Consider the following 26,380-nt stretch of genomic DNA (forward strand, 5'->3'; position numbering starts at 1 on the left):
TACATTAATACTGGTGGGGAATTAACTCTTTTTTGACCTTGCTGGAAGAGATTAAGCACTGGTGACAAAACGTTCAGTGTATCATAGCTCTAAAAGTAAATCCTAACCTCTGAATTTGTGGACCTGCCAATCCAATTTCACCTGCAATTTCAATAACAACAGCTCGGTATGAAAGGAGTATAAAATAAATGTATCATTTAATAAGGCACATTACATGTCTAATAGAAAGAGCTGTTTAAGGTCAAGGCAATCAGCCACTGTCGTGGTTACTCAAACATTTCCTGCTCTCTCCCTAATGCTTTGATTTTGTGTATGTCCTTCTCGGAGTGACAGATCAGGTGACCAAGTGTTGCTAGGTAACAGTACACACAGCCAGAGTTAGTGTGCAACTTTTACTGACGGTGAGTTTCTATGAATTGCACTGATTTAGACTACTAACATTTATTTGTATTTAAATCAATTAGCACTGCTTGTAATACACATTGTTGAATTGTATAAGAATTTGTTCTGAAGCGTAGATGTTGTTTGTGTAACACACTTGACCTACTCTGTTTGCAAATTGTGTATCGATTTTTAGGATTTTTGCAACCAAAAGTAATAAGGCACCCCAAAAATTGTTTTCTAAAGTGTATTTATTTCTAAGTACCGGTAACTCTTTTATTCCAAAATCATCAGTAGATGCAGCTAGCCATATGGATGACCAGTTGAACATTGCTGTTTTATGTATACCTCTCCATATATTTTTTTGTAATTGTTGCAGTCCAGTGGCATGAAATCCAAGTTTAGCATTCTTTGTGTGTACAGCTTTCTCTTAAGATTACATATTTTGCAGTTCAGCAACATCATATGCAAGTGAAGCAATAATTTTGAAAATGGCTTTCCATATAGATGACTAGTTAGATTTGAAGTTCCATAGCATCATATGCTAGTGTGGGATTAGTTTTCTGCATGGCATTCCACACACAGATGACAAGTTCATTAATAGCATCTATTATGGTAGTTTAATTAGCAATGCTGCTGCATTTGTATTATTATTTATTGGAACCATACTACTCTACAGGGCACATTTACTAAGCTTGAGTGAAGGATTCGAATGAAAAAAACTTCAAAGTTTTTTTTTGTTTACTTCGACCATCGAATAGGCTACTTCGACCTTCGACTTCGAATCGAACGTTTCGAACTAAAAATCGTTCGACTGTTCAACCATTCCATAGTCGAAGTACTGTCTCTTCAAAAAAATTTTCGACTACCTACTTCGCCACTTTAAACCTACCGATATTCGAAGTCTTAGGATTTTACTTCAAGGGTCGAATATCGAGGGTTAATTAACCCTCGATTTCAACCCTTAGTAAATGTGCTCCTACATGTGGAAATCTTCACATGTGGAAGACAAAACTGCATACAAGCATTTCATTGTGAACACTTCATTTATGTAATCAGTGGCATCACATCTAAATGGCTAATTAAACAAGTTTGAAGGCATGTCCAGGCCACACACACATTTAAAGATGAAGGCTTTCATAACTACAACTTACTGGTATGGAAGTATGAAAAAGTATGAAACATAATATCTATCCATTGGAGTGGTGTCCATACAAAAAACAGCTCTACATTTGTTGCAATATGTAACTTATGATCTATGTGGCAAGCCATGCACAAAACTAGTTCCACAACTACCTATGATGTTATGAACTGTAAAATCGAACTCATCTATATGTAAAGTTATATATATACTGTATAATATTTAGCAGCATTCTTATGATTGCAAGACCCAATCTCGTCTATGTAGAAAGCCATACACAAAATAAGTGCTAAATTTGCATTCAATGTGTCCTCTATATTACTAGCTACACAGATGAAATTGTTAAATGTAGTTAATTTGCTACTTATTTATAAATACAGCTATAGAATCTATTATCTTATATGCTTTGGACATGAGGTTTTAGAGATAAGGGATATTTCTATCATTTTGATCACCAAAGCTTAAGTTTGCTAAAGATCTTGTAACTATTATACACACCCGACTTGATTTTTGTAGCACTGATACAGATTCATGTAGGTTAGTTGGAATCTAGTACAGGTATGGGATCCCTTATCCAAAAAGCACTGAAGTTACGGGAAGGCCATCTTTAATTTCCTATGTTATAATAATACAGCACCTTGTTCTTGATCTTAGCTAAGCTATATTAATTCATATTGGTGGCAAAAAATCCTATTAGGTTTATTTAATGTTTGAATGATGTTTAGTAGATGTAAGGTATGGTGATTCAAATTACAGAATGACCTCATATATAGAAAACCCTAGGTCTCAAGCATTCTGAATAAAATATCTAATATCTGTACAAGATACTGTTTTATTATTACATAGAAAATAAAATAATTTGGAAAAATTGTTTTTGCTTTAAATGAACTCTATGGGGGATGGCCTTCCTGTACTTCGGGGGCTTTCTGTATAATGTGTTTCTAAATAAGGGATCCCATCCCTGTTTATATTTGACTAAATTCAAAGGAACTTTTGGTGAAGTTATCAATTCTACAGTGAATAACTATTGTGATGGGATATATATTGTTTAGTATTGTTTATGGCAAGGTTAAAACCTTAACAGGGCAATGGGTTTATAATTGTGAATTGTGTCACAGAAAATGCATTTTATTAATGTAAATTTGGTTTAAGCTATAAGTAGTGAATGTTGTGTTAGACCAAACACCTGTTTTTATTTGCATATCAATACCTTCTTTCCATGGCATTTGTACGTAAAGTACACCTTTGCCACCAGTAATGGTTTAAATTGTTTCCAATTTAGAATATGTAAATATGTATTCACTCTAAGTGAATACTGCATGATATATTATTTTTGTATTGTGCACTGTTTCAAAAGCTAAAGCCCTTTTTTGGTAGGCTATATACGTTTTGTGCTATGTATGTAAAGTAAGTAGTCTAATGCAGAGCTTGTTTTGGCTTGTGTATGCTGTGTTTATTGGGTGTTTTTTTTCTCCAACCAAAAATGTTTCCTCAACAGTAGCTGTGAATTCATAGAGTCAACACTCCATATCAGGCAAATACAATTATGAATTGAAAATTGTACCTACCCACAAAAACTGCAGTGAACTGCACCAGGTTCCATGCTGGGATACACTCATGAGAATACTGAACATGTGAACCAGAGACTAGGAAAGTCATTAAAAAGTGCAGGTGCATGACACAGAATCTGACTGAAAAGCATCCTGTCAAGGACTCTAGAACACTTTTTTTTGGTTGACTCCAGTTAAAATAATACCAGCTCTGATTGGTTGCTATGGGTTACAGTATTGCTAGACATTTTTCAGTTGAATCCTTCGATTCAGGACTGGTCTTTTCCTACTGTATTTGTAACATTAAAATGCTGTCACTTCATTGATAAAATGTTAAAATGATTTCTGTCCCTAATGACATTTTGTAAAGGAAAGACCCTCTACTAAACTTTACTCAGCATCAGATTGAGTCATAGAGTTCTCCACTCACCAGCGCCACAACCCCCCTCCTCCTCCCCCCATGTGTGCCTTGTTCTTTTCCCTTGTGGCCTCAATCAGGGGGGGGGGTGGTAAGGGAGAGCAGCTATCGTGTCAGGCAGAAAACTAGTCTGGGTTGGGGCCCATTAGATCACATATGTATGCATGTATGACATGTTACAAGACACATGAATAAGGAGGCCCCAGCCCTGTGGAAGTAGTTTACAGAAAGAAATAGGAGCTTTTCACAATGGTTGTGGCATTAATCCATAGATACAACAAACCAATGTCACTTCAGGCTGGACTGGTTCCCCTACAGTACCTGGTTATAATGTACTATATATTTATTGTATTTTGTTTTATAATATCCACTGTTTGCTCCTCATATATAAGGGGTGTATTACTGATATGCTGTAGGTAAATAAAACTACATGAATCTATCTTTGAGGGCCAGTATATGAAAAATCAACATATATATATATATAAGTTCACAAAGTACCCGACTCCTTCCTTATTAGCCAGAGGTGGGTGCTTGGTCAGTCAGAGTATACAATGTTCAAAGTGGACCAGCACACCAAATTCTCAATCAAAAAAGGTTTATTTCAAAATAAACCATTTTTGATTGAGAATTTGGTGTGCTGGTCCACTTTGAACATTATGTATATATATATATATATATATATATATATATATATATATATATATATATATATATATATATATATATATATATATCTATATATTAGAGTGCTCCCACAACCCCCCCTGTTTTGATATATATATATATATATATATATATATATATATATATATATATATATATATATATATATATATATATATATATAGGCTCATTTATAATCACTGGACTAATTTGCACATGGACAGTAACACAAAGCAACCAATCAGTATTTAACTTTTTTTTCTCCAGCCAGCTGCATGTATAACAATGAAAGTAAAACTCTAATTGATTGCCATGTGTTACTGCCCATGTGCAAATTAGCCCATTGTTTATAAACAACCCCAATGAAGATAAACAAAGAAAGTATTATTTAAATCAATTTAGTTAGTACATTATAGATCCCCTTTAAAATCTGCAGATTAAAAGATGTCATGTGCTAGCCTGTCTGAAATACTCACTAATTGTACATGAGAATACAGTGTATTATATAGTTGAAATAGTAATTCCAGTTTTTATTGTTGATATCATTCTTAATAATTAGCACTTGAATTATAGCTGTATATTACTATGGAGAACACACTGCATACTTTTCTCAGAGCTTAATGAATGTGTAATGAAAGGTTGGTAAAACAAAGTGCACACAGTGTATGTAAGTTCAGTGTGTGTGTTTTAGGAATGTTTATTGCCTTGATAAAGGTCGGTTTTCTATAGTGAGTGAATTACAATCATCTTGGACTGCTGCCAGAGTTTGCTAAATATATACATATATATCTTTCCAAAGGATAAAATGTTTTTCTTACTAATTTTAAGACAGCAATGAACACCAGTGTTTCTCAAGCATCCCTGCAAACATCTCATCCATCCCATCTAAATGGAAGATTTAGCAGTGTACCAATGGATGTCAATACAGGGTCTGACCTAAGCAATCTCAAAGACAGGATTATATCACTGGCTCCAAAGCAAATGGTGCTAAACCCTCAAGCATTAACTTTTACATATGATACAAAGTCTCGAGCCAAAACAAGGAAACGTCAGCAGTCTATTAAGCTGGATCCCTTGGTAAGTATATAAAATGAAAAGTTATGAAATAAACAAGGGTTGTTGAAGTACTCCTAGGCTAATTAAATGATAATTATTGCCCCAACATTATTTTCATGACCTGGAAAGGCCAAATACATCAAGGGGGTTATTTATCAAGGTCCGAATTTATCTCAGTATTTCTAATGTCCAACTCTGAGCAACTCGGAATTCCCAAATGGACCTTATTTATGGAAAAAAAACAGAAAAAATAGGGTTTGTCAAAATCATGTAAAAGTCAGGGGCAGATAGGCCCTTTTACAATTAGATGATGTTTTTTGCCTTCATGATCTTCGAAAGTTTCAGGCTGTTTGACGCAGATTTTGTTCAATAATCTGAAAAATTTGTGGTTTCCATCCCAATAATCCAAAAAAAAAGTTGCTTGATTCAAATTGCTTCACGATTTTCAATCTGAATTGTTAGTAAATTAAGCCAGATTGAGGTTGGGAGTTAGGTCTTATTTATATTATTAATATTATTGGAAAAATCTAGTTTTAATAAATAGCCCCCTAAGTTTGGCCCAATGTTTTTAAGGGGTTAGTCTTTTCATACACTCTTTTCAGTTCAGTTGGTTACATATAGTTCACCAGAAATAAAGACCTTTTCCAGTCACTTTCTATTTTCTATTTGTGACCATTTTTGTAATATTAAAGTTTAATTTTTCACATTCTTATGTCTTTTTAATGCAGCTCTGGATGGGGGGGGGGTCACTGACTCTGTAACTTGTTTCAAATTGATAAATTTAGTTGGTCCATTTCTTATCTTTAACCCTGCTGAGCAGAATCCCTGAGTTTCATAAAAGGCATGTTATAATAGATACAATAGTTGCTAATATTCCATAGATACGGCTGACAAATGTATCAACTAAATGTAGCAAATTATAACAGTTCAGAATCTGTACCTGGATCACAGAGTTTGTGCATTAGAACATTATAATTATGTAATTTTGAGACTTCAGTAACTGCTTGGGTGGGTTACCAAAATGTGTTAACAGCAAAGCCTCAGCATCAGTGCCACTGCTTACAAGTTATAGCAGTAAATACTATTCAGTTATCTGGACCAGATGTAATATGTTAATTTATTCCCTTCACAGTTCATATATTGGCTTGGCTAGGGCCATATCATTATAAATTGGAGGGTTATGCCTCATGACAAGAATATTTCAAAATATCAACTCAACAAATATATACAATTTGTGTTTAATATTTTTGCCCATGTTAATTTTTTTAATCTATACTTTATATTACTTATATTTCTTATATTGTTTTGGTTTATAGCCTGTACTAAAGGTCTACCAAGACCACCACCACCCTGAATATATATTTCAAAAGAACAGAGAGGAGCTGGTAAGTCGAGGTGTTATTCAGCGTTCCACTTCAGAGGAAAAGGTGCAGAGGTCTGCATCGGTTGAACCAATTTCATCCCCTATGAGATTGCCTGATCTTCCAGATGATTTAAAAGAAAAACAGGTAAGAAAAAGCTTTTCTTTTCATGTGCAAATAAGGTCAAGTATATATATATAAAAATCTCAATGTTATCCAGCACACCGTCAATAACAACTGACCCAGGTGCTATCCAATTTTGCCATAGATAAGGATTTCGAAGTTGATGCACACTGGGTATATTTTAAAAAATACAACATTTTTATTGATTTACATTAAAAATGGGTCGACGTTTCGGTCTCTTCCTAAGACCTTTCTCAAGACCATCATGGTCTTTTTTTTAAATACTTTAAACTATGTATTAAAGACGGAAAGCAAATTCACTTGTCACTGCTTCTCGTATTAAACTATGGGAAAAGATTAGTTCAGAAAAGCAAGTGTTTTTGAGCATAGGCCTTTGTGCTTCAGGCTGGCACAGTACTTACCTAAGATTAATATGGGAAATGGTGACACAATGTTTTGTGCCTAATGACTAAAGCTGTTAAAATGCTCAGTCTGACATTATCAATAAGAAGTTTTTTCTTTCTCTCAAAATTCAGCAGTTCTGTTCTGCAGAATATTGTCACAGTTGTCAAATATTCAATTCAAATACATTTTATATCACGTAAAAATGTGATATAATTGTTAGCCAACAGAAATCTTCTAACCTGTCCGATCAACTAAACAACCGATTGCCTTGGTATGAAAAATGTTGGGATGATCCACACACACACATAAATTGTACAAAACTTTTTCTTTGTATCTATGGCCAGCTTTAAATAATGAATCATATTTATTTCTTATTTCTGGCACTGAGAAAACTGAGAAAATGAAAACTGTTTTAGTTTAACTTTCCTTATCACTTCTTGGTCATGCAGGAAGGGCGGATAAAATGAATTACTTGCCCAATGAAAAGCCCTCTGACAATGAGCTGCTCAAAGGCTGGAGGAGTTTGTTTATTTTTAATATTAATAGGTAGATACGGAGCTCAGAACAAATTTCTCAGTTTATAAAGGGAAGAATGTTCAGTGAAAAAAAAAATTGGTTTTAAATTAAAGGAGTACTCCGAATGCAAAAATAATGAAAAATTAGTGATTTTTTTTTTCGAATTTATTAAAACCAGAGGATGGGAAAAATCAGAATCTGAAAATCTGGCATCTCAGACCTGCCAAGGTTGCATATAAGTCAATGGGAGAAGTCCCAATGATTTTTCGATGTGCGCTGGATTCTTGGCAATACCCCAAAGTTTTTGGAGTTTTCGGGAAAAATTCAGAGATTTCGGGTGAAAAAATTTGAAAAAATCTTAAAAATTTAATTTTTCACGATTTTTTCGGATTTTTTCCTTTAAACAAACTTTTCGGGAAAGTGTATCAATAAATAAGCCCAAAAAACCCGTATGGATTTAGTTGGAGTTTTTTTCAGAAAATATTGAGATAAATTCGGACAACCCCCTACATTTAAGTTGCAGTGGATGCAATTTAGTGAAAAAACTGAAATTTGTGTCTCTACTTGTGCTTTGCATACTATGTTGCCTTTGTAAATGAGCTCTTAACAAATGAGACTTGACAAGTGTATCTATAAAAAGATAGCATTTATTGGTATGCATTTATTTTGTAATTATAGCTACAGCTGGACTTCTGCAGGATAATGTCTCCTACACCTCCTAAGCAACCTCGGACTGCACTGTCAAGTGCAAGCTCATATAGACGTCTTTCTTCTCCACCATCATCTACTTTTGAAGCAGCAGAGGATGTTATAAAAGCAAAAATAAGTGATCCTCTGCAGATTATTAAAATAGTACAGGAAAATAAGCATCTAGGATTCCTTTATATGACTCCAGCTGTCCTGAAGTCATCCATTGACTATGATCCATATAACTTAAGGTGAGTCTATAAATCAGCAATACATGTATTACATCAGAATGCCTGGAGAGTGTAGAAGTGGTTCATATAAAAGCTTCATATTGTTTGATACACAGTCAATATATTTAAAAGCTTAATTGTATTATAAGCCATAAATCCAGATGAGAGATTGCACAAACTTTTTGGTATAAATGGAAGGTATGACTAAATTCTGTAAACAGCTATGGTTAAAGCTGGTATTGCAGTGAGAGGACTCCTTGCATGTTGCACATGCACAACAAATGCACAGAAAATAAATGAAACTCCTAAACCATCTCTCGCACACATACATAGAAACATACTGTGCTTTACTAAAAGACTGCTAATTAAGCATTCAAATATTAAATCCCCACCTTTGGAAAAAATTCCATGTACAAACAGTACAAAAGACTAGGTTGTACTTGCATTCCGCTGTGGTGGAACACATGACAGATCCAACTCAGGGGAATGCAACAAATGCTCATCTGTAAGAGCTCTAAAGATAGCCAGCTGAAAATACCATCAATAATCAGCCAAAGCTTCAGGTGTTTTAAAATCATTCCACTATTTGATGTTTGTGCCAGGTAACTACATTTGGTACATTCATTTATTTGTGCTTGATGGTAATCGAACAGTGCCTGTTATTTCATTTTATTTAAAATACTCTCATACTCAATGGCTTGCTTCTACCTAAGGTTCATGACCAATATTTAACATAAAGATAACCAAAATGATAGTAAGAGTGGTCCCCAACCTAAAAAGTGTTTTTGCGTAATAATGAAGCAGTTCTAAGAAACTTTCTAAGACACATTTTCAGTTTTTAAATGTTATTTGTACATATAATTGGTTTTATAATTAGTGTCTCTCTGGCTGTTTGCTGTTTTTAAACTCCTGTTTGTGACTGCTGTGTTGTAAACCAACTGATTAACAAACCTGAGGGAGATCTGAATCCTGTTATATTGTTTTAAAAGAGTTAGACAAAGAGAACAGATGTGATATTCAAATACGGTATGGGGCCTTTTATGCAAATACTTGGGACCTGGGGTTATCCAGGTAACGTATCTTTCTGTGATTTGGATCTTCATACCGAAAGTCTACTTAAAAATCATGTAAACATGAAATAAACCCAATAGGCTTGTTTTCTTCAAGTAAGGATAAAAATCCTTTTAATTATATGTTAGTTTTATCATTACAGAGAAAAAGGAAATCATTTTTAAAACATTTGCATTATTTAGCTAAAATGGAGTCTGTGGGAGGTGGCCTTTCCATAATTCAAAGCTTCTGGCTGACAAGTTTCCAGATAAGGGATCCCATAGCAGTCCTTTTTGTTAAATAATTGAAAAGTTTTAATTTAGGTATATTGGAAAGCTGATTAGAATTACATTTTCATTCTCCATGGAAACATTTTTTCTTTATGTAAAAACAGGGTACATCTTCCTGTATCAGTAAAAAAAAGTGGAAGTAAAGTATAGAAGACATTGCTACAAAGCTGGGAAAACCTTACTTCTCTTTTTAGACTTCCTGCTCCTCATGACTCTACTGCTGCTTAAAATTTTCGAATTTCATAATAATCCTTTGTTTAATATTGTCTGTCAGTAAATCTTCTAAGGCATTACAACCCTACAAATCTAAGTTTAAGTAAGGCATAAACCAATTATTGCAGTCATTGCTGGCTGTATGTTAATAAATATCTATTTGTAATCTTCTAGACATCATTCCATTGCTTCATATGGCATTTTATTGTTTCATTAAGTTGCCTGTTATAAGAAGTGCTTTCATGGAATGCATAAGCTCTGTATTAAGAGTATTAACAGTTAACATAGATTATATAATTTACAGAAAAGGCATCCAACAATCCAAATTCTTGAAAAAAATTATCCTCTAGCTAGCACAAACATTTCAGGAAGAGAATTCTATAGCTCTCAAAAACATTTTTTAATCCTCGTTTGTGATACCAAGGGAAGTTATTGTATACTTTGTTGATTAAGGCACTAGGCAATTTATTGTATGTTCTTCATTTATGTTTATACACATGTAATATACAAGAGCCGTGAATATCCTGTAAATTATATCCCTATAATCAGTGCTTAGTGTTGTCAACTGTTTTAATCAGTGCTAAGTGATGTCATTTACTGAAGTTTGAGTATTAGCATTAAATAATATTTCTCAAACTTTCAAATGTTTTTTATTTTGTAAAAGTGGCATCTGTATGTCAACTGGAGAAAGTGTTCCCAGTACTTAATTTTGAAAAAGCTGTATTGTACTATACTGACATTTCATTACACGTGCTATAACTATAAAACATGCATACTGTTTTTAGCAAAATATAATTCATTAAGACATTTCTATCTTTCATCTAGAATTGCAACCCACCAAAATATAAACAAAAATGAGTATTACACAATAAGTGAAAATGGAGTCACCCACTTCGCTGACGGAGAGGTTTTATACCTAGAACTAGAGCGGTGGAAGCAAGAATACCTGTATCACAAGGCATTAAAAGAAATTCCAACTATTGCACTGTTCCGTAAATGGAAAGCATTTACAGTATGGAGGAAAAATGTACGTGCCAGAAAAATCAATGATTGTCGCAAGGCTTTGCAAGAGAACTTGTTCATAGTTAATGAGGTATGTGTCATGAAAGTGCAATTTCCCTTATTTTTTTTTAAAAAAAGGGATATATATATATATATATATATATATATATATATATATATATATATATATATATATATATATATATATATATTGTATATTGTGTAAAATCAAACCTATTTTTAAAACATTTGTCATAAGAACTGGTATAAACTGAAAAAAGTTGCTTAAAAATGACAATTCCTTGCATTTAAAGAGGTGGTTCACCTTTGATTTAACTTTCAGTTTGTTAATTTTTTTGTAAATTGTAAGCAAGTTTTCATTTTGTTTTTAAAGTTATTTGCTTTCTTCTTCAGACTCTTTTAAGCTTTTAAATGGGGGGTCACTAACCCCATGTAAAAAACAAATGCTCTGCAAAGTTAGAAATGTATTATTATTTCTCATTTTCATTACTCATCTTTCTATTCAGGCCCACTCCTATTCATATTTCAGTCTCTTGCTCAAATCAGTTGATGGTTGCTAGGGTGATTTGGGCCCTAGCAACCAGATTGCTGAAACTGGAGATCTGCTGAATAAAAAGCTAAAAGCTAAAATCACAAGTAATAAAAAATGAAAACCAATTACAAATTGTCTCAGAAAATCACTCAAAGTTAATGCAAAGGTGAACAACCCCTTTAAAATCCGATTTTCTAGCCAGAAATGATGAGGAAAACTACAAAAATGTCTGGATTTGTCATATTGACTTCAAAGCCACATCAAAAGTGGTTAAAATGGTTATACATTTCAGCATTAATCTGGTGTAGAATAAATTCCACAGCTTTCTAAATATGTCAGTTACCTCATTGTTATCTAAGATTAGGTTGATGGGTGAATGTTTTTGCACTATTTTCACTGCTGCTAGACTTACAGTCTATACAGGAGAATCTGTACCTTGTATTAAGTTGCTTGACAATTGGCTGTTTAAAGATAATACATGGTACTTGTTATTAACTATGCAGTTATATTTCACTGCATAAGAAATAACAAATACATACAATATAAAGGATTTCACTGGGATATAGTGCAACATGATTACATCTTAGACAATAGCCTTAAGAAGATCAAATCAAACCAAATTAACAAATCAGCAACAATTTTGAAAGATTTTTTTTTATTGTGTTTTTTTTTTAGTATTTGCGCCCTGCTATCCTTAATATTCAAGAAATGTGTTATCGAATCAGTGACATGGGCCTTTGCCGCATAGAGAAAGGATACACATACAGCTTGGGTGAATTCACAGGCAATCAGTTAAAGCAACTGGAAGAGGTAAATCATAAAATTAATTGTGTTTGGTGAGGATTTGAGATCTGAGCTCAGATATATAGTAATAGTATTAAGTAGTATTAAGTCTACTGTGGTGGTTTTTTATCAAGGTCCGAATTTATCTCAGTATTTCTAATATCCAACTCTGAGCAACTCTGAATTCCCGAATGGACCTTATTTAAAAAGAAAAAAGCCCGTAAAAATAGGGTCTGCAAACTTCGGAGCTTTCGCAGAAAAATCCGAATTGTTCGGAGTTTTTCGCAAAAACTATGAATTTTTTCTGAGTCTTTTGCTCCGAAACCCCTAAATCTTTTGATATCGATACGGACATCAGCACAGACACTGGGACCTTCCCCATTGACTTATACAGGACCTCAAGAGCTTTTAGATGCCTGAGTTTTTAGACCATCAGATTTCAATAAATCTTGAAAAATGTGTAGTTTTTTTTTTTTTGCTCCAAAATCTACGCATTATTCTAGGTTTGGATATTTGGAGCTTGATAAATAACCCCCTGTATGTGCTATAAAGGCTGTTGTTTGTTTCATGTGTTCTGTCAGCAATCCATATAAAGTTTACTTTTTAGATTTAAGGGTTGCTTACATTAACATAATGAACAAAATTCATCCTTAGACATGTTTTCAGCTCTATCAGTTAGTATTCTCTATGCAATCACTGTCACATATTGTGCTACTGTTTTCATGCTGAGCATCTTGAGCCTAGTATTACTCTGAGTTGGAGCTGTAGCTTTAAGTATTTCCATAAAACACATCTTTTATATATATATATATATATATATCTATATATATATATATATATATATCATAGCATTACAGCAGCTGTTATGATATGTTTTGATGTTTTGTATGCCCTGTATATGCTTTTCTTGATGCATTTGTTGATGCATCTGAATAATGCCCGTCAATACAGCTTTGAGCAATGCATTACCCCTTTAACATCATGCAGGATATGGGACATATTTATTGCTCGGGACCTGGGGTTTTCTGTATAAGGGGGTCTTTCCATAATTTGGATCACCATATCTTAAATTTATATAAAATTATATAAACATTAAATAAACTGAATATGATTATTTGCCATCAATATGGATTTGTGGTCTCCTTGGTGGAATCAAGTAAAGGGTACTGTTTTAATATTACAAAGAAAAAGGAAATCATTTTTATAAATGTGAATTGTTTGCTTATAGGATATAACCTTCCTATAATTCTGAACTTTCTGGATAATTGGTTTGCAGATAAGAAATCCCATACTCGTATTGATAAACGAAAGCCTTAAAAATCACTATACTCTTTTATTAGCATTGTGAGGCTTGGATACTGTATCTGTACAAGTGGTATTTTATTATATATTTCAGGTGGCAAATCGTTTATCTGAATTTCGGGATCTGGCTAAGGAAGTTGTTAGAAGTGCTTGTCGAACAGCATTACTAGAAGCTGGTTTCACACCTGATGACTACTTGCATGATCAAATTAATACAGGTAAGACTTGACTATAGTGTAAACTAAACTGCAGTTATTGTACATATTTTTTTCGAATATATATGCACCTGTGAAGGGGAACCACAGTAAAGGCCTGTTTATCAAAGAATATAAAATGATTTGGTGGTGTAAGCTAACTGGTGTTTTTATAAAGGTGTTAAAGTTTACACTGTGATGCCTGCCCATCAGATGGCTATGTGCCGTTTTTTGTTGTTGTTGCTCGCCAACCTCTTGTATCTGACTCCCAGTGGCCTCAAAACAGGTGCTTATTTTTGAATTCCTGGCTTGGAGGCAACTTTTGGTTGCATAAAAACCATGCATACTGCCAAATAGAGGCTTGTGTAGACTGTGAGTTCACATAGGGGCTACCATATAGCCAATCACAGCACTCATGGATTAAGAAGGTTGGGGACCCCTGGTCTAAGGTCTGTGCTCACTAATAGCCTTACTGGACACAAGATTTTTGCAGTTATGCAGTAACTCAAGATGTACAGTACTGTTAGCATTTTGGTTATGGTTGTTTTGTTTGCATTACAGAAAGAGCAAGGTTGTTGTGAGAAATTGTGGGTCCCCACTACTATTGCACTTAAATTGCAATATATGATTTTTTTGTATTTTCCAAGGGTTTCTAAACATGACAACGGGACCTGTTGCTTCTGATATGCTTCTGCCTCACTTGGATGGAGAACTTTTTGGCGAATCATCTGACAAAATGACTTACACGGAACAGGCTAACAAAAGGTCACACTGCAGAAGACTGACATGGTTGGTATAATTCATCTGAAAACTTAGTTAATGAAAAAATTCTCCTTTTAGTAAAATGTTAATCAAAGGACTGCTGAGTTCCACAGATCTTTTTGTAATGTGCGGAACAGCATATTTGCATATTCACATGCCTAATGCTAAACAAATAGCATTACCATAAACCAAAAATGAGAGGTTTTAACTCTCACATAAGGAATGATAAAGATCCATTTTCAAAACAATGTGTCCCTTCCCCCGAAAAAGCATATTCCAAGAAGAGAATTCCACTTCTAACTGACAGGTAATCTGCATTAAAATAATATCAGTAGACCATGGGGATGAGTTATTAACTATTGAACTTGGTTTTTTTGGAATCGAGTTTTTTATATCCATATTTTTTAATAAAATAAGCAAATAATCAATTTTTTTTTTAATTTGAGAATGAAAACTTATTTGAATGAAAATGTTTTGAACAACATCTTGCATCATGTGTCTCTACTGTCAAAGTTATGCTGGGAAGTTTAGAAAGATCATTTGCATTCTTAATGTGTTTTTTGTCAGGAACCTATAGCCTTAGGTTCCTGTTTCATGTTTTTATTGCTCCCCAACTGTTTTTACATTTGAATGTGGCTCACAAGTAAAAAGGGTTGGGGAGATCTGCCTTAGAGCTTACAATCATGGAATAACATAGGTATTCCTCCTATACTAAATAGGGATGCACCAAATCCAGGATTTGGTTTGGTATTCGGCCAGGATTCTGCCATTTTTAGCAGGATTAGAATTTGGCCGAATCCTTGTGCCATGCTGAACCTGAATCCAAATCCTTAAAATCATGTTACTTTTTGTCACAAATCAAGGAAGTAAAACATTTTTTAGCCGCGCTCTCCTCTTCCCTCCCCTTTACTTATTTGCATATGCAAATTAGGGTTCAGATTTGGTTCGGTATTCGCCTGACTCTTTCACAAAGGATTTGGGGGTTAGACCGAATCCAAAATAGTGGATTCAGTGCACCTCTAATACTAAATAAAGTTCTGCATTAATATTTGAATGCATAGCAACAACCCGTTATGTTTTATCTCTTGTCTGTGCAGACATATACCTAAAAATATGGCAGCATAGGTATTGCTTTGCGAAGAGCTTAAATGAGAACTAAATCCTAAAACACATATAACTAGAAGTGGTGTTTTATTTAAAGGGCTGTAAAGATCCAGAGGTCCAGCTGCCCTAAAACAGTAGTAAGTTGTGCACTGTGCTTGCAAACCTAAATGAGCCCTAGTGTTTGCAAAGGTCACAACTTTTAAGAGGTGGAGCAACAATATATAACAATATATAATTTGATGGACTTTTTTTCTCTCTCTCTTTTTCCTTATAAGCTTTATTCGTTTAGCTGACTATCTTATAGTGAACACAATGCACATCTTAGCAGTTAATTCTGTCAATACTTTACTAATCTATCTGGTGGAGAAATTGAAGTGCATTCCTTCTGATACAATCATTGAGACCTGGAACTCTCAGAAACAAGAAGCAAAAACAGAGAAAAAGGTAAATGTTAATCTAAATACAGGAGGCAATTTTACATTTATGTTCATTAGCTTATAAAATAGAAATGCTGTACTGTATTGCAGATGTACCCAGACCTGCAACTCCTGCAATGGATGGTTAGGACAGCAGGAAAGATGAGTCTTCTATGCTCTGAAGCAAAGTACCACAACCTAGTTAATTTGGTTTCCATATATAATTAGCTTAGTTAATTCAAAACAAGTACCAAAGAAAATATTGTTTTAAATTTAGGGAGCTATTGTGACACATTAACCACTGAGTTTTATTGCACGGGCTAAAGTGTCAGACGTGAAAATGAAAAGATGCACTACAATTGGTGGAATTTTGGAATTTCAAGAATACATACATATTTGAATATATGAATATGAGGTATCATTTTACTCAGAAATTTAGTATTTTTTTTTTGTATTCCTAAATTTTGCTTCAACAGACAACATTGATTCAGCAGGTGCCCAGTGGGCCAGGAGGACAAACAGAAGAGGAGGTGCTGCCAATGTTTCTCACCGAGATAGTCCTTGACACTCAGTCACTTTGGTTTGAACCATCTCTGGATAATTTCCAGGTTTGTTTTGTTAGTTGTTTTTGTCAGTAGTTATGCTTGTATCACACACACACACACACATATTTATCAAACATATGTAATCTGGTAATTATGAATGTACATACCTATTTCCCCTACATTTATAAACATATATATATATATATATATATATATATATATATATATATATATATATATATATATATATATATATATATATATATATATATATATATATATTAGTTATCTTGCAAGCTTAGGGACCTATTAAACCTCACATTTTTCTGGTTGAGTTTTTAAAGGGGAAAAACTCAAATTTTTAGAGGGAGGGAAAACCACATTTTTAGAGATTTATTAGGCTCTTCAGCTGCTATAAATTAGAAAACTTCTTAAAAGTCTAATCCGAAAATACTCCAGCTAAAACTTGTGCCATGTAGAATGGCAGATAGTCCCTTTAACAATTGGACCATGTTTTTTATCTTCAGGACTCTCAATAATTTCAGGCTGTTTGCACTGGTTTTCATTTGATAATCTGATAAATTCGAATTGACGCTCGATTTTGTTGCAATTTTTTGTTGCACCAATTTTTTGAGAACTTTTATTGGTAAATTAAAGGGTTTGGGAGTTTGGTTACATTCTTTTTAGAATAAAGTAAGAAAAAGTGAATAACACCATTAGATTTAGGGGGTTATTTATTATAACTCGATTTTTTTCTAGTCAAAAACACTCAAATGTTTTGAGATTTATTATGCCCGAAGTTGCTAGAAGTCCGAATCCAAAAATACTCAATCTAAAACCTGTTGGATTGTTTGAAATCAGAGTTTTTCGAGTGGCAATTCAATAAAGTTGTACAATACGAATCGAAACTCAAATTTTTCTAGTTTTTTTAAACTTTAAAAATGTGAGATTTTTTTCTATCCTATTTTTTCAACCTGAATATGTAAGCAAATAAGCCAAATTCGTAGATGGGAGTTAAGTTGAGTTTGTTTCTGGTAAAATAGTTTTGGTAAATAACCCCCTATATGTAAGTTACTGACCATACTACTGTTAATAAAATAGGCAATGTTTAGAAGGAGGAGGGTTCCAATTTAAGATGCGAAAAAGGAATTTCCCATCTAAGGCTAAATAAGCCAAATTCGTAGATGGGAGTTAAGTTGAGTTTGTTTCTGGTAAAATATGAGAAAAAAATAGTTTTGGTAAATAACCCCCTATATGTAAGTTACTGACCATACTACTGTTAATAAAATAGGCAATGTTTAGAAGGAGGAGGGTTCCAATTTAAGATGCGAAAAAGGAATTTCCCATCTAAGGCTAAAAGGGGAGGCTTGAAATGGGGATTTTTGCCTTACCCTGTATCAGCTAACAGTCAGGCAGGTTTCATTTAAACAAAAGGTTTGAACTTTGGCTGCATGCCTTTTTTCAACCTAAATATTTTTCAAAACTATCCATGCTTTTTCTCCCTGCTCATTCTAAAAGTTTCCAGGCAGTGAGGCTTCCCCCCCTAAGCGGCCCCAAGTAGTTCAATCAGTTTAAGATTTACAAGTAAATGTATTTGTTTTCTTATTTATTCCTGAAACTGTAGCACGAAGGACTATAGCACACATAATGGACCCATTACAGTTGGCTTAACCATTGAGCACAGAGGCTTATTTATCAACATTTATTTTTTAGAGGTTTTAGAAACTATGACTAAACTGACTTTCTGTAAAACCATGAATGTTATGGAATTTATTAAAAGATCCGAATTAAAAAAAAATGGAATTTATTAAAAGATCTGAAATGAAAAAAAAAGCGTTAAATGATCTGAAAAAAGTACAAATACCTCCAAAACCTCTAAAAAATTGATTTTTTCAGACAATTCCTAACGGAAAAAAATGAGAAAACTTCCTAAAGCAGAATTGGTTCAAAAAGGTTCAATAGGATCAGTGCAACTCCCATTAACGTCTATAGGATCTACACTTAGGGGGTTATTTACTTAGGTATATTGAGAAAAAAAATCGTGTTTTTTTAACGTTAGAGATAAATTCGGAATTACTGAAAGTCTTAGGGGCTGATTCACTAAGGGTCGAATATCGAGGGTTAATTAACCCTCGATATTCGACTAGGAATTGAAATCCTTCTACTTCGAATATCGAAGTCGAAGGATTTAGCGCAAATACTGCGATCGTACGATCGAAGGATTATTCCTTCGATCGAACGATTAAATCCTTCGAATCGAACGATTCGAAGGTTTTAAATCCAACGATCGAAGGAATATCCTTCGATCAAAAAAAGTTAGTCAAGCCTATGGGGACCTTCCCCATAGGCTAACATTGACTTCGGTAGCTTTTAGATGACGAACTAGGGGGTCGAAGTTTTTTTTAAAGAGACAGTACTTCGACTATCGAATGGTCGAATAGTCGAACGATTTTTAGTTCGAATCCTTCGATTCAAAGTCGTAGTCGTAGTCGAAGGTCGAAGTAGCCCATTCGATGGTCGAAGTAGCCCAAAAATACTTTGAAATTCGAAGTTTTTTTACTACGAATCCTTCACTCGAATTTAGTGAATCGGCCCCTTACTGTATGTTCGGAAAGGTTTTGACGGAAAATTTTGACTTTTTTGTGTTACATAAGCGGATGACTCCGAAAACATTGTATATTCTGTAAACACTTTGGAATTTATCAATTTAAATTTGAACTTTAAAGTAAAATAAAAACTAAGGAAATGTTAAAACATAATCTTCAGAAACAAAAAATCCCACAAGAAAACGCCATTTCGTTTATCACTACATTTAATAATTCGAATAAAAATTTGGAACAAATAATAAACAAACATTGGCATATTTTAAAAAATGATAGAGATTTGTCTGGCTTCCTAACGGAAAAACCGAAGGTAATCTATAAAAGACCCCAAACCATAAGACAAATGCTAGTACCAAGCTGTCTACCTCTTAATGAAGCAAAAAACGATACATTTCTTAGCAGTGGAAAAAAGGGATTTTATTCATGTGGGAGCTGCAAAGCTTGCAAAACATGCAAAAATAATACAAGAAAATCGTTTAATTTTAATTCAAATGTAACAAAAGAAACATTCGACATAAAAGATACAATCACTTGCAACAACAAAAATGTGATATATTTATTACAATGTCCATGTATGTTACAATATGTGGGGAGAACTACCAGAAGTCTGAAAATCAGAATACGTGAACATGTCAATAACATACAAAAAGGAATGACTACTCATAGTGTGCCTGCGCACTTTAAAACATACCACAATTCAGATCCCACACAGTTAACTTTCATGGGAATATCACTTAAAAAGAACCATTGGCGTGGGAGTGACATGACTAAAGTAATATCACAGGAAGAGAATTACTGGATTCATAAATTAAAGACTTTAACCCCCAAAGGTTTAAACATTGACATTGATATTAAATGCTTTTTAAAAGACTAACTTTTTAAAATCCGTTTTATTATATATATTCCATTTTATTACTATTATATATTCTATTTTATATGGCATGATTAAATAAATGTGATTTGCATTTTTAATTGAGAAAACCACCCACGGAAGGGATAAAAACACCTCTGTGAAGCAATATGGGAAATCAGCCCCTGAGGAAGTATAATTGTATACGAAACGCGTTGGGCATTGTACTGTTATAAACACTTGACTATAATAAATTCTTTAAAGGCAAAAGACATTGCCGTAAACTTATTTCGCAATAAACCCCTTTGAGCTAAAATATCCAGTAGAGAAGTGGAAAGCAGCGCCGACAGTATCCCCAGGTGAGACTGAAGACCGCGTGGAGGAGAACGCCGATTTGTGCAACTGCGGGAAACATCAGAGCACCGTCTACTGGAGGAGAACACACCATCGCCAGAATTTAGACATCGGGACGCGATCGGATGTAAACCCCAGCAAGTGCCATCCATCCAACCCTTGCGGAGGTCGATCTGAACACGATCCAGACAGCGTTCTATTAAGCCGTTTGTACATACACTTAAGGCGAAAGAATCGACCAGACACGCCAACTACAAACCAACCTCACACTGAAGACATATGCGACCAGATCCCATTTTTGCGATACGATTATTTCACGAATGTGAGTAGATCTGATTATTTAATATCCGCTAAAGTGTACAAAGGATACTACACTAGATAGGCTTGTCTCCCTTTCTCTACAGGTACCCCCAGCGCACCTTCCATTCCCTATTTTCTTTTAAAATAAAAACTATGCTAGGTTTGAGCTGTCGAGGACCATTGAGTACTATGGAGGAGTTGAAATCACTATATTTTTGTGATTTTTTTTTAAATCCGATTTTTTCTCAATTTCCTTTACACACTGAAACAGGTTTTTTTTTCATTTTAGACAAGTGTTTTTTAAAGGGATATTGACACTCAAATGTCCAAATGCACCTTTTAAAGGGGAAGTGAGGCTAATATATGAGATCCCACTTTTTAAAGGGGAAGTAAGGCTAATATATGAGACCTCACTTTTTAAAGGGGAAGTGAGGCTAATATATGAGATCCCACGTTTTAAAGGGGAAGTAAGGCTTATATGAGACCTTACTTTTTAAAGGGTAAGTAAGGCTAATATATGAGACCTCACTTTTGAATGGGAAGTAAGACTTATATACGAGACCTCACTTTTTAAAGGGGAAGTAAAGCTAATATATGAGACCTCACTTTTTAAAAAGGAAGTAAGGCAATATATGAGACCTCACTTTTTAAAGGGGAAGAGAGACTAATATATGAGATTCCACTTTTTAAAGGGGAAGGGTGGCTAATATATCGGACCCCACTTTTTAAAGGGGAAGCGACTCTTGCCGTGCATGTGTGAAATTCCATAGCCTGTGTTTCTACCAATGAATGGCTACTTATTGACTGGAGCAATATCTATCATCTTTACCCAAAATAAATAAAACATGAAACATTTTCAAGTGTAAGTATTTTATGAAATATATTAAGAAATATTCAAAAATACTTCAAACATCCAACAAGATGTATTTCTGACAAAGGTATCATATTTTATGAAAAATTTATAAAACAATTCCACAAGAAATAGAAATAGGTACCCTAGGCATAGGGCGCATCATAAACCTCGTCTGATCTTTCATTACATCCGCCTTGACCACTAAAGGTCAGTGCTCTAGAAAAGATTAATCAGTTGCCGGCAAACACTTTTATTTCATGAGACTTGATGCGGCACAGCAGCCAGGTGAGGATAACAAGGCACGGCACAGTTTCACAGTATGTAAAAATATAAAACATCACAAACAATACTTAACATTAAGGACATTTGTAAACATATTTAGTGCCCTTTGTCTCAACAGCCACAAATGCATTAGGTCAGTGCTAGGCTGCAGACTTAGGCCCCAGAGGACTACGATTGGTTAACTTATATTGTTACAATTACTTATTTCCTTATCTCGAAATTGTTACAAAAGTATCTTATCTTGGATCGTGTAGTGGATCGTGTCCTGAAGAGATGCATTAGTTCAGTTTGTGGCCACAGAGAGACTGGGTGAAAAGGTATAGTCAGTCCACTTGAGGTTGGAAAGCGACAGTAGGGACCCAAATAGGACACCTACTCTGCCTTTTTAGTGGGCCCACAGACAGGGTCAGACCCCCTTCCACGCCCCCTTGCTTTAGCTAGTTGGGCAGAACGTTGGAGTGATGGTGGAGGTGCAGAAGAGGGCCAAGGGAGTAACCCCTTATCAAACCCGGCAGAGGCAGGCGCATGCAGTGCGTGCCCCAGGACTGCCAGAAGAGCATTTGTGCGCCGGTCATTACTTGACTGACGTTCACAATGTTGATGCTCTCTCTCCAGCCTACTCTCGCACATCTCACCACTGAGGGCTTGCCTCTACGCAGCCAATTTTCGTCACAGGTCAACTAGATTGCCATCAATACGAGCCATCCAGCGCCTTTGGTGGAGATATTGGCTGCATTGCTGCATAATTGTAGGTTGGAGTGTGTCAGGAAAGCTTGCGGAGGCCCATCATGTGGAGGTCCCTCCACAGATGATGCTTCCAGCCCTTGGTTTCATCTTGGCTACTTATCCCAGCAGCAGCAACTGTGGCAGCAGCATCTACAGAAACAAAACTTCCATTAAAACTCAAGCTGGACTCCAATTTTTCAGAAACATAAGGAGCTAGCAATTATTGAACTTAAACAGAGTTTCAAGCACTAGTGCTCCATTTATGTTTATGAAATGAGCTTCTGCAGCAAGTCGAGACAGTTTGAGGTTAATTCTTACAATTTCTCGAAAAACTTGGCGCAGTAGTGATTGGCAAATCTGACCTGTTTTGCTTTGGCAAATATTTGAAAAATGGGGATAAATTTAACAAATGCATTGAAGTAAATGGCCAACTAAGATTTGTTAGCTACGTGACAATCTTTTTCACACATTGGAGTCTATGGGGTGTTTATTTCCTGCAAAACCTGGCCAAACAATGGACTCATAACTAGTCCTAAGGACTAATGTCACTTAAGAAACAAACCCTTTAACAAAAAAAACTAACTTTTTACTTACCCCTCGGTGCAGAGTCACATCATTGGAGTTCACCGCAGCCATCTTCCAGGTCTTTGGTAAGCTGAGACCGGCGAAGCGGCACATGAGCAGTTGGAGCAATTTACTGGTTTGCGACAACTGTGCATGCGCCAAAATGGACGGAAATTGCAGAAGCGCCGGTAGAAGACATGAAGACCCGGAAGATGGCTGCGGTGAACTCTGATGCTGTCGCTCTGCACCGAGGGGTAAGTAAAAAGTTAGGGGCATTTCCCTGGTGGGGCAGCTAGGCAGGGGGAGGAGGGTCTACGTGGGGTGGGCAGTAGGTTTTTTTTTGGTAATTACCTAAAATGGAGAGCAGAGGTCTGCACCTATAGGCACTATGTCCTACTAACAATGGCTGCTTTTTGCCTTATTTGAAACCTGGAAGACTGCATTTGCATTGTAAATAATAATTATAATAAATAATAATTGAGAGGCAACACCCTCCACTCCTTTCTCTTGGCCCCCTCAAACAAGTCCTGAGCCCCCCCATTCCTGGCAACCTTCCTCTCCCCCACTCCTCCTCTCTCCCTCTGTGGGCCATTTTGAGATTTTTTTTTTATAGTTTTGGGCAGCTTGCCAAAAGTAGCTACTTCTCCTTTGCTTTCCAAATTGAAAGTGTGCAAAATGTCCGTCTATGCTCCTAAAATGGCCGTTGGACGACTTCCTGTTTGATAAAAAAAAACTAGGAAGTAAGGAACGTTCATTTAAATTTCATGATATTTTTGTCGTGAAAAAAATATATGAATACATTGTACGATTAATACCAAAAAATTTGGACTTTATGTACCACAAATCCCAAAAAATTGCACAATAAATAAGATTTCATTCGGAATATTGATAAATAACCTACAATTCGGGGGAAAAAAACAAAAAGTTAAAATTGGGTTAATTCGGAATAAAACATGAGATACATTCGGATCTTAGTAAATAACCCCCTACCACTTAGTAAATCTCAGATTTTTAGACCTTTTTAGAAATATAGAAGAACCACAAATTTTAGTGGTTTTAGAGGTTTTGGAAACCACGATTGTCATTGAATTTATTATGAGATAAGATTATAAAAAGAAAAAGTACTCTAAACAATCTGAAAAAAATAAGAATACCTCTAAAACCTCTTGTCCTTGAGTCAGACCAAAAACTTTAAACCAACTGAAGTAAAAATTGTCCAATAGAATCAGCGCTGCTTCCATTGATTTCTATAGCACCTCATCAATGTTTACTTGGCAAAGTTTTGCCCTAGAGTTTTTTTCACTTTAATAAATCTAAAATTTTTAAACATATAGGAAAATCACAAATTATTTGAGATCCATAGAAAAAAAAAGTAATTCAATTGTTATTAAATGGACCCTTAATAAATGTATACGTTTTAGAGTTTTTAAGAAAAATAAGAAATCAAATTCTAGAGCTTTGTTAAAAATTTGAATGTCAAATCGGCCCCTTAGTGCTAGAGGAGTACTTCAATTTTATTTATTAAAGGGCCTTCATTTTAATATTCTCCTTTGTATTTGACTGATAAAAATGTTAAGTGAATCTTTTTATAACATATTTATCCATTGCTTTACAGTTCCTTCTTTAAACAATGTGCCTTCATTTTCAGGAAAATATTGCAGAAGTGGTTAATCAGTTTCAGGAAACTGTTCTGTCATTGCCAAATCTCGTGCCAGACTCCTACTTTGATGCATTTACACAGCCTACAATAAACAACAAGCTTGAAGAAAAGACCTGTGGAGATGGCCCATCTTTAAGTACAATGTTTGAAGATGATAAGCATTTGCAAACCATTGTTTCTCAAATAAAGGTTAAGGAACAATTAAAATAATTCGTTCAGTTACTGAGTCTAATATAATTCTATGGTAGTCAATCTCCTTGAAATGGTTTATTTAAACTTGTTATTGACTCTAGAATGTTCTTTTACAATTGCAGTTATTTATAACGTATAAAATTTGGCTTAAATTCACTGAAATTCCACCATTCTTTCCTAGTATCAGCATGAATTGTGCTGCATTAACCTTTTTATAGCTAATTTTAAGAGAGGGGTCCCCAAACTTAAATACCTGTTAGCCACATTCAAATGTAAAAAAGAGTTGGGGAGCAATACTAGCATAAAAAAAGTTCCTAGGGATGCCACATAAGGACTGTGGTTTGCTATTTAGTAGCCCTATGTGGACTGGCAGCCTACAAGATGCTCTGTTTGGCATTACACCATATTTTTATGTAACCAAAACTTGCCTCCAAGCCAGGAATTTAAAAATTAGCAACTGCTTTGAGGCCACTGGGAGTAACATTCAAGTGGTTAGTGATGAGTGACTTGTTGGGGATCACTGCTAAGGGAAATACTAGCAGATCAAGAATGGTGCCATTTCAAGGTTTACATTGTATACATGCACACAATTGAATGGATATATTGGCACTTGCTGTAAGATTGTTGTGATGTGCAGAGACAAAAGTACTTTTGTAAATGGTGTCAATGCATGAGCAATTATGTGTCCAATTTGTCATATATGATCCTTTATGTGGTAAAGAGCTATTATTATCCTACCTCACAAAAGAATATGAACCATATAATTGTTTTTGTTTTACAGGAAACTGTACAGTCTGCATTTGATGCAGCCCATGTCTATGCAGGCACATTTGAAAGATTTCGTATCTTTTTCAAAGAAAATGAAAATCTGGATTTGGATGCTATGAAGAAAGAGGAACCTGGTGTGTTTATGTTGTGATTTTTTTTGCAGTGAACAGATAAATAAATGTGTGCTTTAGGCTCGAGATAAAACATTTGGTAGATTCTGGTTGTATATGTTTATAAAGATGCATAAAGGCATTCACGCGATTTTAATAAGAGCACTATAACAGAAGTCTAAACAATTGTCTGGAAGTGACAAATTTGACTCATGTTAAGGTCATCAAGCCTGTGCATTATAAGTTAAAAAAGTGTTCCTTTTATTTGGGAGTTAAAGGGAAAATATTAATGGAAAAAATAGTTTTTAACAAGCACACCAAAAATGAAATCAGTACTGTATTTGTTAAACATGAAGTTTATCATCCTGATGTG

General features: G+C 34.7%; 1 protein-coding gene across 1 annotated transcript in view; it reads left to right on the forward strand.

Annotated features, from left to right (window-relative positions):
• The first annotated feature begins 338 nt into the window (after positions 1-338).
• The window catches only part of LOC108706776 (dynein heavy chain 6, axonemal), a 149,341-nt gene continuing 123,299 nt past the window's right edge, over positions 339-26,380 (forward strand). The window contains exons 1-12 of the mRNA XM_018243466.2: positions 339-401; positions 4,982-5,230; positions 6,526-6,717; positions 8,293-8,552; positions 10,910-11,177; positions 12,315-12,449; positions 13,819-13,942; positions 14,566-14,707; positions 16,060-16,228; positions 16,677-16,808; positions 24,926-25,126; positions 25,911-26,031. Of these exons, the coding sequence (XP_018098955.1) occupies positions 4,988-5,230; positions 6,526-6,717; positions 8,293-8,552; positions 10,910-11,177; positions 12,315-12,449; positions 13,819-13,942; positions 14,566-14,707; positions 16,060-16,228; positions 16,677-16,808; positions 24,926-25,126; positions 25,911-26,031 (1,987 nt within the window). The 5' untranslated portion in view covers positions 339-401; positions 4,982-4,987. The remainder of the gene's footprint in view (positions 402-4,981; positions 5,231-6,525; positions 6,718-8,292; positions 8,553-10,909; positions 11,178-12,314; positions 12,450-13,818; positions 13,943-14,565; positions 14,708-16,059; positions 16,229-16,676; positions 16,809-24,925; positions 25,127-25,910; positions 26,032-26,380) is intronic.

The sequence above is a fragment of the Xenopus laevis genome, chromosome 1S, assembly GCF_017654675.1.
Source record: "Xenopus laevis strain J_2021 chromosome 1S, Xenopus_laevis_v10.1, whole genome shotgun sequence".
NCBI lineage: Eukaryota > Metazoa > Chordata > Amphibia > Anura > Pipidae > Xenopus > Xenopus laevis.